The sequence below is a fragment of the Colobus angolensis genome, unplaced genomic scaffold (genome assembly GCF_000951035.1).
Source record: "Colobus angolensis palliatus isolate OR3802 unplaced genomic scaffold, Cang.pa_1.0 Scaffold30, whole genome shotgun sequence".
NCBI lineage: Eukaryota > Metazoa > Chordata > Mammalia > Primates > Cercopithecidae > Colobus > Colobus angolensis.
Window position 1 is genome coordinate 8,723,407 of NW_012116266.1, and position 16,319 is coordinate 8,739,725.

The window sequence follows — 16,319 nt, forward strand, 5'->3', positions numbered from 1 at the left end:
GCCCCAGTCTCCTGAAATGCTCGAGCCACCCCACCCAGCTTCCTATCCTGTATTTTGTAACAGAAAATATTCATTCATAGTTTTTCCCTCATGAGCAGATCTATAAGCACACACCCAACTCAATCTAGTTATTTGCATTCTTACCTGAATCATTTTAGTGTGGACCCCCTGCCCCATTTCAATTCCACCGTGAGTGACCAGCACAGAGCCGTCAAGATAAACGTGAACCAAGGCAGCAGCCTGAGCAGAAAAGACGAAAAGTATTTCTAAGATCCTTTTGATATTATCACATATCATGTCAATTAAAACATTTTCCTTGGAAATATTTCCCTCCAAGAATCCCCCACCCCCCCAGGGTGGAGCAACATTTTAGGTTTCTTTTTGGGGTGGGGGAAATGGGGGCAGGGACTGTGTTTTAAAATGCAAAGTAATGTAATAGACAGGTAGAGGGAGAGGGTGAATAATTGTGTGCATGCATATTATCATAATTGTAGTAGGCATGTCACAGAAAAATGAAAATGGAAATCCATTTTGTTATAATCCCATAAAAGATGAGATAGATAGACATTAAATTTTTTTTTGCTGCAAAATGACTAAGCTCACCCTAAATCATCTTGGCACAGAACTACAGAGCTTTGGAGTTAGACAAGAACTTGGAAGTAATCTTATCTAACCGTATAGCTCCACACAAGGATCCAGAAGGAATAAGACTGCTAACAGCATTAAAGGCTCTTATAATCAGAAACATCCAGTCTCTAAGCTAAACATGTTTTATAATTAACAAGAATGTGCCTTCTTGCATATCTGCCTGCGCTAAACTAGAATATGGGGATATCCCAGAAAATCACAGCAGAAAACAAGGATGGCTTCTTCCCTTTGGGTCTCCAATGTAAGAGCAACATCAGCAGCATATGGTCCTAGGGCAGGTGTCTCTCAGTGGTTCCACTGTGGTCCAGGAAAGCCTGCAAGGCAACCTTTACAGCTCTTCAGCAGGGATGTGCTGACCGTATGGGTGTGCTAGGTTTCTTAACATCTAAGTTTCTAAGCAGAGTGACATAATAATCTAGGATTTGTAATGTCAAGGTCTTCAGAAAATTCTAGTAACAAGCCAATGTCAACTTAATAAACCAAAAATTTTCCTAAGCCTTAATTGCTCACTTAGATTATTTGTAAGCAACCCTGGTTATAAGTGAAAGTTGATGGAGCTGCATGTTAATCAACAGATAAACCCAAGAAAAAGACAGCATCTCCAAATCAATTCTCTGCCCATCAGAAGGGCCTTCCAAGCTGCCTGGGAACTGTGGACCACACTCAGAGAACTGTCTCTTTATTTGTATCCAAAGGTTCACGTTACCCCTGTGAATGACAACCAGAAAGCTCTATCATTCCAAATAAGGCAAGTTTGATGGTGAAAATGCACTCCATTTATTTGGTCAGCAGTATTGAGCAAATGGGGACATCAGGATACTCTTTTTCTGAGGACAAAGGCACATATATCCACAGTCCAAAGGAGAACCTTAGACTCTTGAAGAAGGCGTATCAGCCATGAAAATGACACCCAAGGACCTTGGGAAGATGCAGCAGAGTGTTTTTTACAGTTTATTAACTCATGACTCCTGGAAACACCATCTTTTGCTCCTGGACATTCATCCTCAAAATAATAAAGATAAGGAATAGTTTTCCTCTACAGAAAGCCCAGGACTGGCTGCCTGGGGGCCATGCATCAGATGTCAGGTAATGCCAGCTGCAACAAGAGCTCCTGGGCCCCATTCCATGACACTTCATTGTGCTTTGCTAGAATATGAGCCCCCTGAAAGGAAGGATCACATCCTAAGGAATCTCTCGGAATGCAACATAGCAACACACATGCGATAGGTGGTCAGTAAATGTTTGGTAAGTAAATTTGCAGTAGCATAGCCATACAATCTGTTTCTTAATCTTGTAGACTCCATATTTGGCCTCCTTGGCTCTGCAAAGTGTGCATGTAATTCGTAGTTGGACTTGGCCCATGTGATTGAACTACAATTATAGTGGATTGTACTTTTCCTACATTGTGTGACCCTGCTGGTGATAGCATTCAGCCTGTATGTCCAAGACAGCATGTCTATCAGAGATCACTCAGTAATTTGTTCCATGTGGTGCTGCAATCTCCTTGGGCCATTTAAAATGTCAGATTTGGTTTAGTTAAATGGCACCACTGGCTGCCATTTAGTTAAATGGCTCATTGTTAGTGCCACAAAATATAATTCTGCAAAGCTTCATCTATAAAATAGGCACAACTGGAGAGCTGGAGCAGATGGTTCTCCAGTATAAGTAGAGGACCTAGTCGGGGAATTTAAACCTTCAAACAACTACTACTGGTATTGATGAGAAGTTAGCTTCAAACCCACAGATTCCCCAAATGTTTCAGCCATTCAGACATTTGAGTTCCTACTCTGTGCCAAGTGCCATAGTAAGGCATTGGACACAGAGGTTGGTTAGGTCCTGTCTGTGCCATTCAGTGTTCACAGTGCAGGAAGTAAGTCCACTGATATTACAGGTTCAGCTCCAAATCACAGCAATACAGCAAATCACACAATTTTTGTTGTTTCCCAGTGTGTATAAGTGATGTTTATGCTACACTGTACTCTATTAAGTGTACAACAGCATTATGTCTAAAAAGATTGTACATACTTTAGTTTTAAAATGCTTTGTTAAAAAATGCTAACAGGCCGGGTGTGGTGGCTCACGCCTGTAATCCCAGCACTTTGGGAGGCCGAGGCAGGCAGATCACGAGGTCAGGAGATCGAGACTATCCTGGCTAACATGGTGAAACCCTGTCTCTACTAAAAATATACAAAAAATTAGCCGGGCGTGGTGGCAGGTGCCTGTAGTCCCAGCTACTCGGGAGGCTGAGGCAGGAGAATGGCATGAACCCAGGAGGCAGAGCTTGCAGTGAGCCGAGATCATGTCACTGCACGCCAGCCTGGGCGACACAGTGAGACTCCATTTCAAAAATAAATAAATAAATAAATAAATAAAAAATAAAATAAAATGCTAACAATCATCTGAGCCTTCGGAGAGTCAGAATCTTTTTGCTGGTAGAGGGTCTTGTCTCAATGCTGATGGCTGCTGACTAACCAGGGTGGTGGTTGCTGAAGATTGAGGTAGTTGTAACAATTTCTCTTCTTTTCCTTTCTCTTTTCTTTTCTTTTTTGGAGATAGGGTCTTACTCTGTCACCCAGACTGGAGTGCAGTGCCTTCCTTACTAAGCTTAATCATTTCTAGCTTTTGATTTCAAGTGAGACTTGTGACTCTTTTTTCCACTTGAATACTTAGAGGCCATTGCAGGGTTATTAAATGACCTAATTTCAATATCATTGTGTCTCAGGGAATAGAGAGGCCTGAGGCGAGGGAGAGAAATGGGGGAAGGGCCAGTTGGTGGAGCAGTCAGAACACACAAAACATTTATTAAGTTCGCTGTCTTATGTGGATGTGGGTCATGGTGCTCCAAAACAATTACAATAGTAAAATCAAAGATAACTGATCACAGATCACCATAATTATGAAAAAGGTTGAAAAACTGTGAGAATTACCAATATGTGACAGAGAGACAAACAGTGATCACACACTGTTGGAAAAATGGCACCAATGGTTGCCACAAACTTTCAATTTGTAAAAAATGCAGCATCTAGGAAGTGCAATAAAGCAGAGTGCAATAAAACAAGGTATGCCTGCATAACACAGGTGGGGCACGTTTGACCCCCTCAGTTGCTGGGCAGGGACTGCCTCTGCTCAGGGAGGCACTGTGGGACGATGAAGGCAGTGCTGAAGTTGAATCCCTGTTCTGCCATTTACTGGCTGGATGTCCTCGGGCAAGAGAGAGAATCCCTATGGGCTTCAGTTTCCGCTTCTATGAAACAGAGATTCATACCTACCTGATAGAGATGAGATAGGGAATAATCAAGTGGAGATTACAAATTCCCCAGCCCAGGTCCTTCCATGGAGAAAGCACTCAAATATCATGTCTAGTTTCCTCCTCTATTTATTTTGTTTCAGAATGGAGTCTTTTAGCATGTGCCTTCCAAGGAGTTTGGTCTCAAATTCCTTGATTCAGCCCTAAGTAAATATTTTCAGCACAGAAGCTGGTCAGTTTCCCAGTTGGCCTTCAAGGATGAAGTTGTACTGTTGGCTGTTGTTGCCTAGTTTGTCCTCAGCTGAGCTGAATCCCACTTCAGTTCCTATCAAAAGGTGTTTTGGGGAGACCACGTGGTGCAACTAGAAAGCCCAGCTTTCAGAGCCACTCAGACCTGAGTTCTAGCCCCAGCCCTACCTCTACCAGCTGCAGGACCTTGAGCCAGTTATTTAAACCCTCTAAGCCAAGATTTTTTTTTAAATCCCTAAAATGAGGATACAAATCTTCTAGGTTGTCCCAAGGTTAAATGAAATACCTAAAAGTACTTACAACATCATAGTACTCAATAATTGTCACTATGATTTTTTTTTTTCTTTCTTGGAGAGATGGGGCCTCACTATGCTCAGGCTGGTTTCAAACTTCTGGCCTCAAGCAGTCCTCCTGTCTTGGCCTCCCAAAGTGTTGGGATTACAAGCGTGAGCCGCTGCACCTGGCCATATTTTTAAAATCTACTTTTTGAGAAAATTTGGATGAGGAAAATGGGTGAGACCTGGTCTATGGTGGAGGCCAGTTGTAAAGTAATGGCAGCCATCAAAAAGAGGCAGTGTGCCATGTTTATCCACAGCCAAACATGAGAAGATTTCCAGAGGCTCTGTGAACAATGGGGGCTGTTTTCCCTGATGATCCTGACAGGTCTGCTCAAGGACAAATGGCCCTGACTGACCTCATTGGTAGCTGCCAGCTCATCAGTTTACCCAAAAATTCTATACCAAGACTCAATGCTTATAAACCCTTTTCCCAATGGTAGTTTTTTCTCTCTTCTTTTGTAATAACCTCATTTTTGCTTTTATTTCTCAACCACAGTATCTTGACTGTCTCCCACATCTGAGTAAATTGCATGCAGACGACTACATGGCTCTGTGTTATTTTTGCCATCACAAATAGGCAAGGAATGAGAAGGCTTAATAAGATCATCATTTGTTGTAATACTTCTCTGACCTACCACCTGCCTACGATCAAAGCTGCATGCAAATGTTCTAAGGCTCACACCAAAGCTCAACTAGGACAGTTAGGTGAATGGATGGATATGGGATGGGGAAAGGACCTTCCTACCCACTTTTCCTGGCCTTTTCTGATCCCTTAACACACAACATCCACACTAATGCCCCTCTCAAAGCTCCCCTCCCCTGCCATTTATTCCTATTTTGTGATCACTCAACACAGCTGCATGCCTTCTTTGTGGCTCCAACCAAGGAGTGAATTCTGCAAAGAGGAGTGACAATTGTGAGGGTCCTGCCAGTTTACCTATATATACATGGATGTGTGTATGTAAGAAAATAGATAATAGGGGTTCCCCACTGCTATACAATGAGCTAGAATGTTGTAGTCCTTCACTAGCCGTTAGGGGTAAGTTTTATTCATTCTTGAGAAAGAATGAAGTCAAGAATGAAGAGATAGAAACAGCAAGTGGGATTCAGCAACCAAGCAAGGGGATTTCTTTAATCAATGAAAGAAATTAAACTGCAAGAGCAGATCCCTTTCACAGTTTTAAAAGCTACAAGGTGAATAAACTTCAAAAATTCTATTTAAAAAGTGATTTATTTTTCCAAATTTAATTTATTCCAACCCACCCAGAAGGAGTGGAGCACCCAAAACCTTGCAGCTCCTCATTCCTATTTCATGGTCCAGTGACACAGAATTGTGGACACTGGAAGAGGAGTCTTGGAGGTCATCGGTCCCACCCTTCTGCTTTCCACATGAGCAGTCTGAGCCCAGAACAAATGGACTCAGCTGCCATTTGCCAACTCCTGTTGCCAGGGCCAGGAGTAAACCTCAGTCTCCCAATTTCCAGCAAGAATGTTTTTCACCAACCAAGGGCATGTGAGCAGAGGAGCTCTGGTCTCCTCTGGAGTAAAGCTAGCTTAATTACTTTGACCTTGGTGGCTTCTGTGAAATTTAACAACTGGGCATTGCAACCATATGGCTAATACAACTAAAGGAGAAGTTTCCTCAACACCTCTTGCTTTGTCAGGGCTGCTTCCGGGCATCATCCTCGTGTGTGTTTGAAGAACTGACCTGACCAGCAGCGCGTGAGCCAAGGCCAACAGGATACTTCAGGGGGACCATGGCCAGTCCTTTCTTCTTCCAGTAATTCTCCGCATTGAATTTTTCCACAGCCGCTTTCCTCAAGGAGTAGGAAGACACAGCCATACATTCTCTCCAACACTGGATCAGGTTCTTGGCATTGATCTCTTGTTTGTAGGGTGTTTGATCAATTTCCTTGTACATGTTGATCATTCGCACCTATGAAAGAAAAGGAGATTAAAGTGGGGAGGGGAAACCCAGTAGACACAGGCTCATCCCTTCACTATCCTCCTGGTCAAATTCTGCTCATCCTATAAGGTCCAAGCTGAGTTCTACTTAGTCCTTGTGGAAGCCTTTCCTAATGCACAACATTGTCCTCTTCCTCTACTCAGAGCTTCTATCAAACATGCTAGCATTTACTTACTTGCTTTCTATGCTACTCTTGTGCAACTTTAAAGGATGGAACCCTTCCCTTATGTTGCAATATAACTCGACCACAGTCCGTGTACACTGTAGACTCTTAATTCTAGTTGCATTTGGAATATCTGCTGAAAGATCATCTAGGCCACATGATTTGGATTACTCCCATGCTATGTTGCAAGATAAGACTACTCACCTCCAAAACAAGCAAACATGAAAGTTTGTTAAATATGACCAATATCTAGGATGAAGAACAAAGTAAAAGATTCTATCCTAGGATGTCTGAAGCACTGAGTAGAATTCTTCCCGTATTTCCAGAACTGGCGACTAAGACCCTCAGCTAATAATAAAAGGTGCCAAGTATGTCACATTCTCAGCTGAGAAAACTCTTAGCACTTGTGGCCAGCCCCTTCCCTAAGCTGACAGAGCCATCACAGACACACTCTCCCCACCCTCCTAAGCAAATTCTCAGATCATTGTAAGAGAAAGACTGGAAATTAATGAGCTGTCCCACTTGGGGAAAAGTGGTGTTTTTAAGAGGCTGTTCCCTGCTCTAACTTCCCTGGGGATGAAGGGAGGTCTTCCTATAATTCTCCTCCACAGTGCTACCAAATGTGGCAGGACATCAGGAGAGAGTCTAGTGGGATGGCCAGGAAGGGAGGAGCAAGGCCTCCCACACATTCGAGAGAAGCAAAGAAGGTGGCTACTATTGGGTGAAAGATGGTAGATGAATTGGGACCTGGAGCCTTCTAAAGACTGCTGGGGCATGGGCAGAGAGGTGTGGTCACTAGTGGAATGCTGTGCCAGTCGCCCCCTGATGGTCCAAGGACTGCCAATTTCTGGAAGAGCTGGTAGAAATGGAGCCATAGACACTGTACTTGAAAAGTGACTACATCTGACCAAAGACAGGACTGTGAGCTTGCTGGGAGAAGTCACAGAGGGAGAAACTGGCTGTTTTCCCTGGTCCGTCTCCTCTTCCTCCTTGCATCAGCATCACAGCAGAAGGCACAGGGGAGGAGAAGGGGCTGAGAGAGAGCTCACTCCATCTCCCCGCACTAATTCTACTCCAGGATCTGGGAAGAGGAGCCAGGCAGGTGAAAGTCCTTGTCGATAAACGAAGTTGGGGCTGAGACAGAAAGAACCGAAAGGAGAACCTGGGTCAACATGGCAGACAGGAGGCAGGACTAGATTGCAGCTCTGGACAGAGCAGCTTGTGGAAGTTCGTCTTGTGAATTTTAGCTCCAGATCAACTGCAAGAACAAAGCAGTAATCCCAAGAGGACCCACAAACCCTCTGAAGGAAGTGGACTACTTCTGTAGGACATGGGAGATACCCCAAATACTGTAAGTGCCCCAGCTGTGGAAGAGGGAAAGGGAGATCCTCCTCTCCTGAACACACACCCCCACTGGAGAAGCTGAAGGTCTGTTTGCAGGAGAAGATTCTGACTTTACCTGGAGCTGAGCCAATTTAGAGAGCTGAGCAAAATGCAGATAGAGGAAGCAGCAGAAAGGCCCTAGGAGCTTGCTGTGTCCCCTAGCAGGCCTGCCTAATTAGGCATTCCTGCCTAATAACACAAGGATCCATCAGGGGGTGGGGGTGACCAGAGGAGCAAGGGGTGAAACTCCACAGGGAGAGAGAAATCTCTAGCTGAACTTTGTAACGATTTGAATGAGACAAGAAGCTTCCTGGCCAGAGCTCAGTGGGAAGGCACAAATCTGGTGTGCAGACTCCACAGGCCGGGGAAGAACCAAGCCCTTTTCTCTCGCAGCTGGGAGGGATGTAGCCCAGGGCAAGTTTTCAAGCCCATCACACCCTCTGCCTGGAAACACACTCAGGGCTGCTGGGGAGTGCACGGTGGAAGTGAGACCAACCCTTCAGTTTGTATGGAAGCTGGGAGAGGCCTGTAACTGCTGGCTTTCCCTCACTTCCCTAACAACCTGCATGACTCAGCAGAGGCAGCCATAATTCTCCTAGGTACACAACTCCAGTGACCTGGGAATCTCTCCCCTAACCCACACAGCAGCCACGGCAAGACCCACCCAAGGAGAGTGTGAGCTCAGACATGCCTAGCCCCGCCCCCACCTGATGGTCCTTCACTATCCACCCTGGTAGTGGAAAACAAAGGCCATTTAATCTTGGGAGTTCTACGGCCCCACCTACCACCAGTTCCTCTCCACATTACTATAGCTGATGCTTTCTGGAAAGTGCCACCTCCTAGCAGGAGGCCAACCAGTACAAAAATAGAGCATAAACCACTAAAGCTAAGGACCCTCATGGAGTTCACTGCACCCTCCATCACCTCCACCAGAACAGGCACTGGTATCCATGGCAGAGAGACCCATAGATGGTTCACATCACAGGACTCTGTGCAGACAACTCTCAGTACCAGCCTGGAGCTGGATAGACTCGCTGGGTGGCTAGACCCAGAAGAAAGACAAAAATCACTGCAGTTCAGCTCACAGCCACATCCATAGGGAAAGGGGGAGAGTACTACATCAAAGCAACATTCCATGGGACAAAAGAATCTGAACAACAGCCTTCAGCCCTAAACTTTCCCTCTGACAGAGTCTACCCAAATGAGATGGAACCAGAAAACCAACCCTGGTAACGTGACAAAACAAGGCTCTTCAACACCTCCAAAAAATCACTCTAGTTCACCAGCAATGGATCCAAACCAAGAAGAAATCTCTGATTTACCTGAAAAAGAATTCAGGAGGTTAGTTACTAAACTAACCAGGGAGGAACAAGAGAAAGGCAAAGCCCAATACAAAGAAATCAAAAAATGATACAAGAAGTGAGGGAGAAATGTTCAAGGAAATAAATAGCTTAAAGAAAAAACAAAAATTCAAGAAACTTTGGACACACTTTTAGAAATGCAAAATGCTCTGGAAAGTCTCAGTAATAGAACTGAACAAGTAGAAGAAAGCAATTCAGAGCTCAAAGACAAGGTCTTCGAATTAACCCAGTTCAACAAAGACAAAGAGAAAAGAATAGGAAAATATGAACAAAGTCTCCAAGAAGTCTGGGATTATGTTAAACAACCAAGCCTAAGAATAATCAGTGTTGCTAGGAAAGTAGATAATTCTAAAAGCTTGGAAGACATATTCGGGGGGATAATCAAGGAAAACTTCCCCAGCCTTGCTAGAGACCTAGACATCCAAATACAAGAAGCACAAAGAACACCTCAAAATTCGTCTCAAAAAGATCTTTGCCTAGGCATATTGTCATCAGGTTATTCAAAGTTAAGACAAAGGAAAGAATCTTAAGAGCTGTGAGGCAAAAGCACCAGGTAACCTCTAAAGGAAAAACTATCAGATTAACAGCAGATTTCTCAGCAGAAACCCTACAAACTAGAACGGATTGGGGCCCTATCTTCAGCCTCCTCAAACAAAACAATTATCAGCCAAGAATTCTGTATCCAGTGGAACTAAGCATCATATATGCAGGAAAGATACAATTGCTTTCAGACAAACAAATGCTGAGAGAATTCACCATTACCAAGCCACCACTGCAAGAACTGCTAAGAGGAGCTCTAAATCTTGAAACAAATCCTGGAAACACATCAAAACAGAACTTCTTTAAAGCATAAATCACACAGGACCTATAAAACAGAAATACATGTTAAAAAGCAAAAACAAACAAATAAACAAAGTACACAGGCAACAAAAAGCATGATGAATGCAACAGTACCTCTCATTTCAATACTACCATTGACTATAAATGGCCTAAATTCTCCACTTAAAAGATACAGAACTGCAGAATAGATAAGAACTCACTAACCATCTAGTACCTTCAGAAGATTCACCTAACACATAAGGACTCATATGAACTTAAAGTAAAGGGGTGGAAAAAGGCAATTCATACAAATGGACACCAAAAGTGAGCAGGAGTAACTATTCTTATATCAGACAAAACAAATTTTAAAGCAACAGAGTTAAAAGAGACAAATAGGGACATTATAGAATGGTAAAAGGCCTTGTCCAGCAGGAAAATATCACAATCTTAAACATATACACACCTAACACTGGAGCTCCCAAATTTATAAAACAATTACTAATAGACCTAAGAATTGAGATAGACAGCAATACAATAATAGTGCGGAACTGCAATACTCCACTGACAGGACTAGACAGGTCATCAAGACAGAAAGTCAACAAAGAAACAATGGATTTAAACTATACCTTGGAACAAATGGACTAAACAGATATATACAGAACATTTCATCTAACAACTGCAGAATATACATTCTATTCAACAGCACATGGAACTTTCTCGAGGATAGACCATATGATAGGCCATAAAACAAGCTCAGTACATTTAAGAAAACTGAAATTATATCAAGCACTCTCTCAGACCACAGTGGAATAAAACTGGAAATCAGCTCCAAAAGGAATCTTCAAAACCATGCAAATACATGTAAATTAAATAACCTGCTCCTGAATGAGCATTGGGTCAAAAATGAAATCAAATGGAAATTAAAATATTCTTCAAACTAAATGACAATAATGACACAACCTATCAAAACCTCTGAGATACAGCAAAGGCGGTGCTAAGAGGAAAGTTCATAGCCCTAAATGCCTATGTCAAAAAGACTGAAAGAGCACAAACTGACATGCTAAGGTCACACCTCAATGAACTAGAGAAACAAGAACAAACTAAATCCACACCCAGCAGAAGAAAGGAAATTACCGAGATCAGAGCAGAACTAAATGAAACTGGAAAAAAAAAATACAAAAGATTAATGAAACAAAAATCTGGTTCTTTGAAAAGATAAATAAAATTGATACACCATTAGCAAGATTAACTAAGAAGAGTGAAAATCCAAATAACCTCACTAAGAAACAAAAACAGGAGATATTACAACTGACAACACTGAAATACAAGAGATCATTCACAGCTACTATGAGCACCTTTACACACATAAACTAGCAAACCTAGAAGAGATGGATAAATTCCTGGAAATATACACCTCCTAGTTTTAATCAGGAAGAATTAGATACCCTTTACAGACCAATAACAAGAGCGAGATTGAAATGATAATTTAAAAATTACCAACAATAAAAGGTCCAGGACCAGAGGGATTCACAGCAGAATTCCACCAGACATTTGAAGAATTGGTACCAATCCTTTTGACACTATTTCACAAGATAGAGAAAGAAGGAACCTTAACTAAATTCATTTTATGAAGCCAGCATCACCCTAATAACAAAACCAGGGAAGGACATAACCAAAAAAGAAAACTACAGACCAATACCCTTGATGAACATTGATGCTAAAATCCTTAACAAAATACTAGCTAACCGAATCCAACAACATATCAAAAAGATAACCCACCATGATCAAGAGGGATTCATAACAGGGATCCAGGGATGCACGGATGGTTTAACACACGCAAGTCAATACATCTGATACACTACACAAACAGAATTAAAAACAAATATCACATGATCATCTCAATGCAGAAAAAGCATTTAACAAAATCCAGCATCTCTTTATGATTAAAACTCTCAGCAAAATCAGCATAAAAAGGACATGCCTTAATGTAATAAAAGCCATCTATGACAAACACACAGCCAACATAATACTGAATGGGGAAAAGTTGAAGGCATTCCCTCTGAGAACGGAAACAAGACAAGGATGCCCACTCTAACCACTCGTCTTCGACATAGTACTGTAAGTCCTAATCTGAGCAATCAGACAAGAGAAAGAAATAAAGGGCATCCAAATTGGCAAAGAGGAAGTCAAAATATCACTGTTTGCTGACAATATGATCGTTTACCTTGAAAACCCTAAGGACTCCTCCACAAGGCTCCTAGAACTGATAAAAGAATTCAGCAAAGTTTCTGGATACAGGATTAATGTACAAATCAGAAGTTCTTCTGTATACCAATGGTGAGCAAGCAGAGAATCAAATCAATAACACAACCCTTTTACAATAGTTGCAAATAATAATAATAAAATACTTAGGAATATACCTAATCAAGGAGTTGAGAGACCTCTACAAGGAAAACTACAAAACACTGCTGAAAGAAATCACAGACGACACAAGCAAATGGAAACACATCCCATGCTCATGGATGGGTAGAATCAATATTGTGAAAATGACCATATTGAAAAGCAATCTACAAATTCAAAGCAATTCCCATCAAAATACCATCATCATTCTTCACAGAATTAGAAAAAACAATTCTAAAGTTCATATGAAACTAAAAAAAGCCTGCATAGCTAAAGAGAGACTAAGCAAAGTGAACAAATCTGGAGGCATCACACTACCTGATTTCAAACTATACTAGAAGGCCATAGTCACCGAAACAGTGTAGTACTGGTATAAAAATAGGCACACAGACCAGTGGAACAGAATAGAGAACCCAGAAATAAACCCAAATACTTCCACCCAACTGATTTTCAACAAAGCAAACAAAAGAATAACGTGGGGAAAGGGCACCCTTTTCAACAAATGGTGCTGGGATAATTGGCTAGCCACGTGTAGTGAGAATGAAACTGGATCCTCATCTGTGACCTTATACAAAAATTAACTCAAGATGGATTAAGGACTTAAACCTAAGACCTGAAACTATTAAAATTCTAGAAGAGAACATTGGAAAAACCCTTTTAGACATTGGCTTAGGCAAGGATTTCATGACCAAGAACCCAAAAGCAAATGCAATAAAAACACAGATAAATAGCTGGGAGCTAAATAAACTAAAGAGCTTTTTGCATGGCAAAAGGAACAGTCACAGAGTGGGAGAAAATCTTCACAACCTGCATATCTGACAAAGGACTAATATCCAGAACCTACAACAAACTCAAACAAATCAGTAAGAAAAAAACAAACAATCCCATCAAAAAGTGAGCTAAGGACATGAATAGAAAATTCGCAAAAGAAGATATACCAATTGCCAACAAACATATAAAAAAATGCTCAACCTCACCAATAATCAGGGCAATGCAAACCAAAACCACAATGTGATATCACCTTACTCTTGCAAGAATGTCCATAATCAAAAAATCAAAAAACTGTACATGTTGGCTTCAATGCAGTAACAGGGAACACTTCTGCACTGTTGGTGGGAATGTAAACTAGTACCGCCACTATGGAAAACCGTGTGGAGATTCCTTAAAGAACTAAAAGTGGAACTACCATTTGATCCAGCAATCCCACTATTGGGTATCCACCCAGAGGAAAAGAAGTCATTATTTGAAAAAGATACTTGCACGCGCATGTTTATAGCAACACGATTCACAATAACAAAATCATGGAATCAACCCAAATGCCCACCAATCAATGAGTGGATAAAGAAACTGTGGTGTGTATGTATAAGCACATATGTTTATATATGTGTATATGATGGAATACAACACAGCCATAAAAAAGGAATGAATTAACAGCATTTGCAGTGACTTGAAAGAGACTAGAGACTATTATTCTAAGCAAGTAATTCAGGAATAGAAAACCAAACATCATATGTTCTCACTGATATGTGGGAGCTAAGCTCTGGGGACACAAAGACAATGGACTTTGGGGACTTGGGGGGAAGAGTGAGAGGGGAGCAAGGGATAAAAGACTACAAATATGGTGGAGTGTATACTGCTCGGGTGATGGGTGCACCAAAATCTCACAATTCACCACTAAAGAACTTACTCATGTAACCAAATACCACCTGTACCCCAATAACTTATGGAAATAAATAAAAATAAAAGCCAATCTATTAATGTCACAAAGGAAAAAAGAGAACAAAAAGGAGATCAGTTTAGCAACTGAAATGACCAACTTTTTCACAGCTGGCTGAGATGTTCGGGGAGCGGGGAACAACGGCCTTGATGGAACTGTGGGTAGCAGTTATACCCCTAGCCAATGGAAGCTTCTCACCAGCCAGGGGAGAATGCAGTGCTCACTCCTCAGGATCTTCTGCTTCGGGATTTTGGAGCAGGCGTCTGAGTAAGGGGGTGAGGATTGCTGAACTTTGGAGTCTGGGTTCTGCCTTAACCAGTTAGCTGAGGGACCTGGCACAAATCATTTACCGCTCTGGGTCTCAAATTCCTCAACCTGAATGGCCCCCATTCTCCGACATTCCACATGTTTTTTCTGTGAAGCTAATTTAGCGTTACCTTCTCAGGGGATAGTCCACATTTGGCTGCAACTTCCATGATACAAGATTCGGTGATCAGCCCTGCCTGAGGAAAGCCAAACCCACGAAAAGCCGTGTTGGATGGAAGGTTGGTTCTGCATGCCCAACCCCGGCAGCGGAGGTTGGGAAACTTGTAAGCATTGTCCATTTTCAGAAGTCCCATTTCTATCACCTGGAGAAATCCAGAGTTGATGTGATTAAGACCTTCTGAACCTGTTTTACCATCCTATGACCTCATACCAAAACCAGGCTGAGAATGGCAGCCCTCTTTACATCTCATCAAACATGCTAAAATATTCCCATGCCCCCAATTAAACACATTTTTGCTATAAAATAATTTTTAAGTATTTTAATAATGTTTCCTTTGAGAGCATTATTTTTTATTTTTGTATTTTGGAGTTAATGCACTCTGTCACCCAGGCTGGAGTGCAGTGGCGCGATCTCCACTCACTGCAAGCTCCACCTCCTGGGTTCACACCATTCTCCTGCCTCAGCCTCCCGAGTAGCTGGGATTACAGGCACCCACCACTATGCCCAGCTAATTTTTTGTATTTTAGTAGAGACGGGGTTTCACCGTGTTAGCCAGGATGGTCTCAATCTCCTGACCCCGTGATCCACCTGCCTCAGCCTCCCAAAGTGCTGGGATTACAGGCATGAGCCACCGCGCCTGTAAGCATTGTCCATCCTATGGCCTCATACCAATGCATTTTTTAAGATTTCAAACATACAACGGCCTTTGATATGTTCACAGGCCCCAAGCACTGGGTTTACATAATGTAATGATTATAATATCCTAGAAGACAGAGAAAACAGAAAAAAATGTTTTGGCATTGGGTCTAATGTGTTGGTTCTTAATGGTGAGCAATCTTTTCCCTGCTCCTGGGGACATTTTGCAATGTCTGGAGACATTTTTCATTGTTAACATTTTGGTTGAAACTCTTTTTTGAGATGGAGTTTCATTTTTGTTACCCAGGCTGGAGTGCAATGGCACTATCTGGGCTCACTGCAACCTCTGCCTCCGGGGTTCAAGTGATTCTCCTGCCTCAGCCTCCCAAATAGCTGGGATTACAGGTGTGTGCCACCATACCCAGCTAATTTTGTATTTTTAGTAGAAACAGGATTTCACCATGTGGTCAGGCTGGTCTCGAACTCCTGGTCTCAAGTGATCCACCTACCTCAGCCTCCCAAAGTGCTGGGGTTACAGGCGTGAGCCACTGTGCCCGGCTTGGTTGAAACATCTTTATTTGGGGTTGGGGTGGACACAGTGGCTCACACCTGTAATCTCAGCACTTTGGGAGGCTAAGATGGGAGGATTGTTTGAGCCTACTAGTTTGAGATCAGCTCTGGCAACATAGTGAGACCCCATCTCTATAAAACAATAATAAAAAAAAATTAGCTAGGCATGGCGGCATGTACCTGCAGTCCCAGCTACCTGGGAGGCTGAGGTAGGAAGATCGCTTGAGCCACTGTACTACAGACTGGGCAACAGAGCGAGTCTCTGTCTCAAAAAGTAAAAAGTAAAAAATAAAAAGACTCGAGGGTGGTAATGCCACTGATACCTACTAAGTAGA

General features: G+C 42.3%; 1 protein-coding gene across 1 annotated transcript in view; it reads right to left on the bottom strand.

Moving 5' to 3' along the window:
- AOX1 (aldehyde oxidase 1) overlaps positions 1-16,319 on the bottom strand; it is an 88,770-nt gene that overhangs the window by 15,068 nt on the left and 57,383 nt on the right. The window contains exons 25-27 of the mRNA XM_011949957.1: positions 14,729-14,920; positions 6,191-6,418; positions 145-240 (exon numbers count right to left, since the gene is read on the bottom strand). Of these exons, the coding sequence (XP_011805347.1) occupies positions 145-240; positions 6,191-6,418; positions 14,729-14,920 (516 nt within the window). The remainder of the gene's footprint in view (positions 1-144; positions 241-6,190; positions 6,419-14,728; positions 14,921-16,319) is intronic.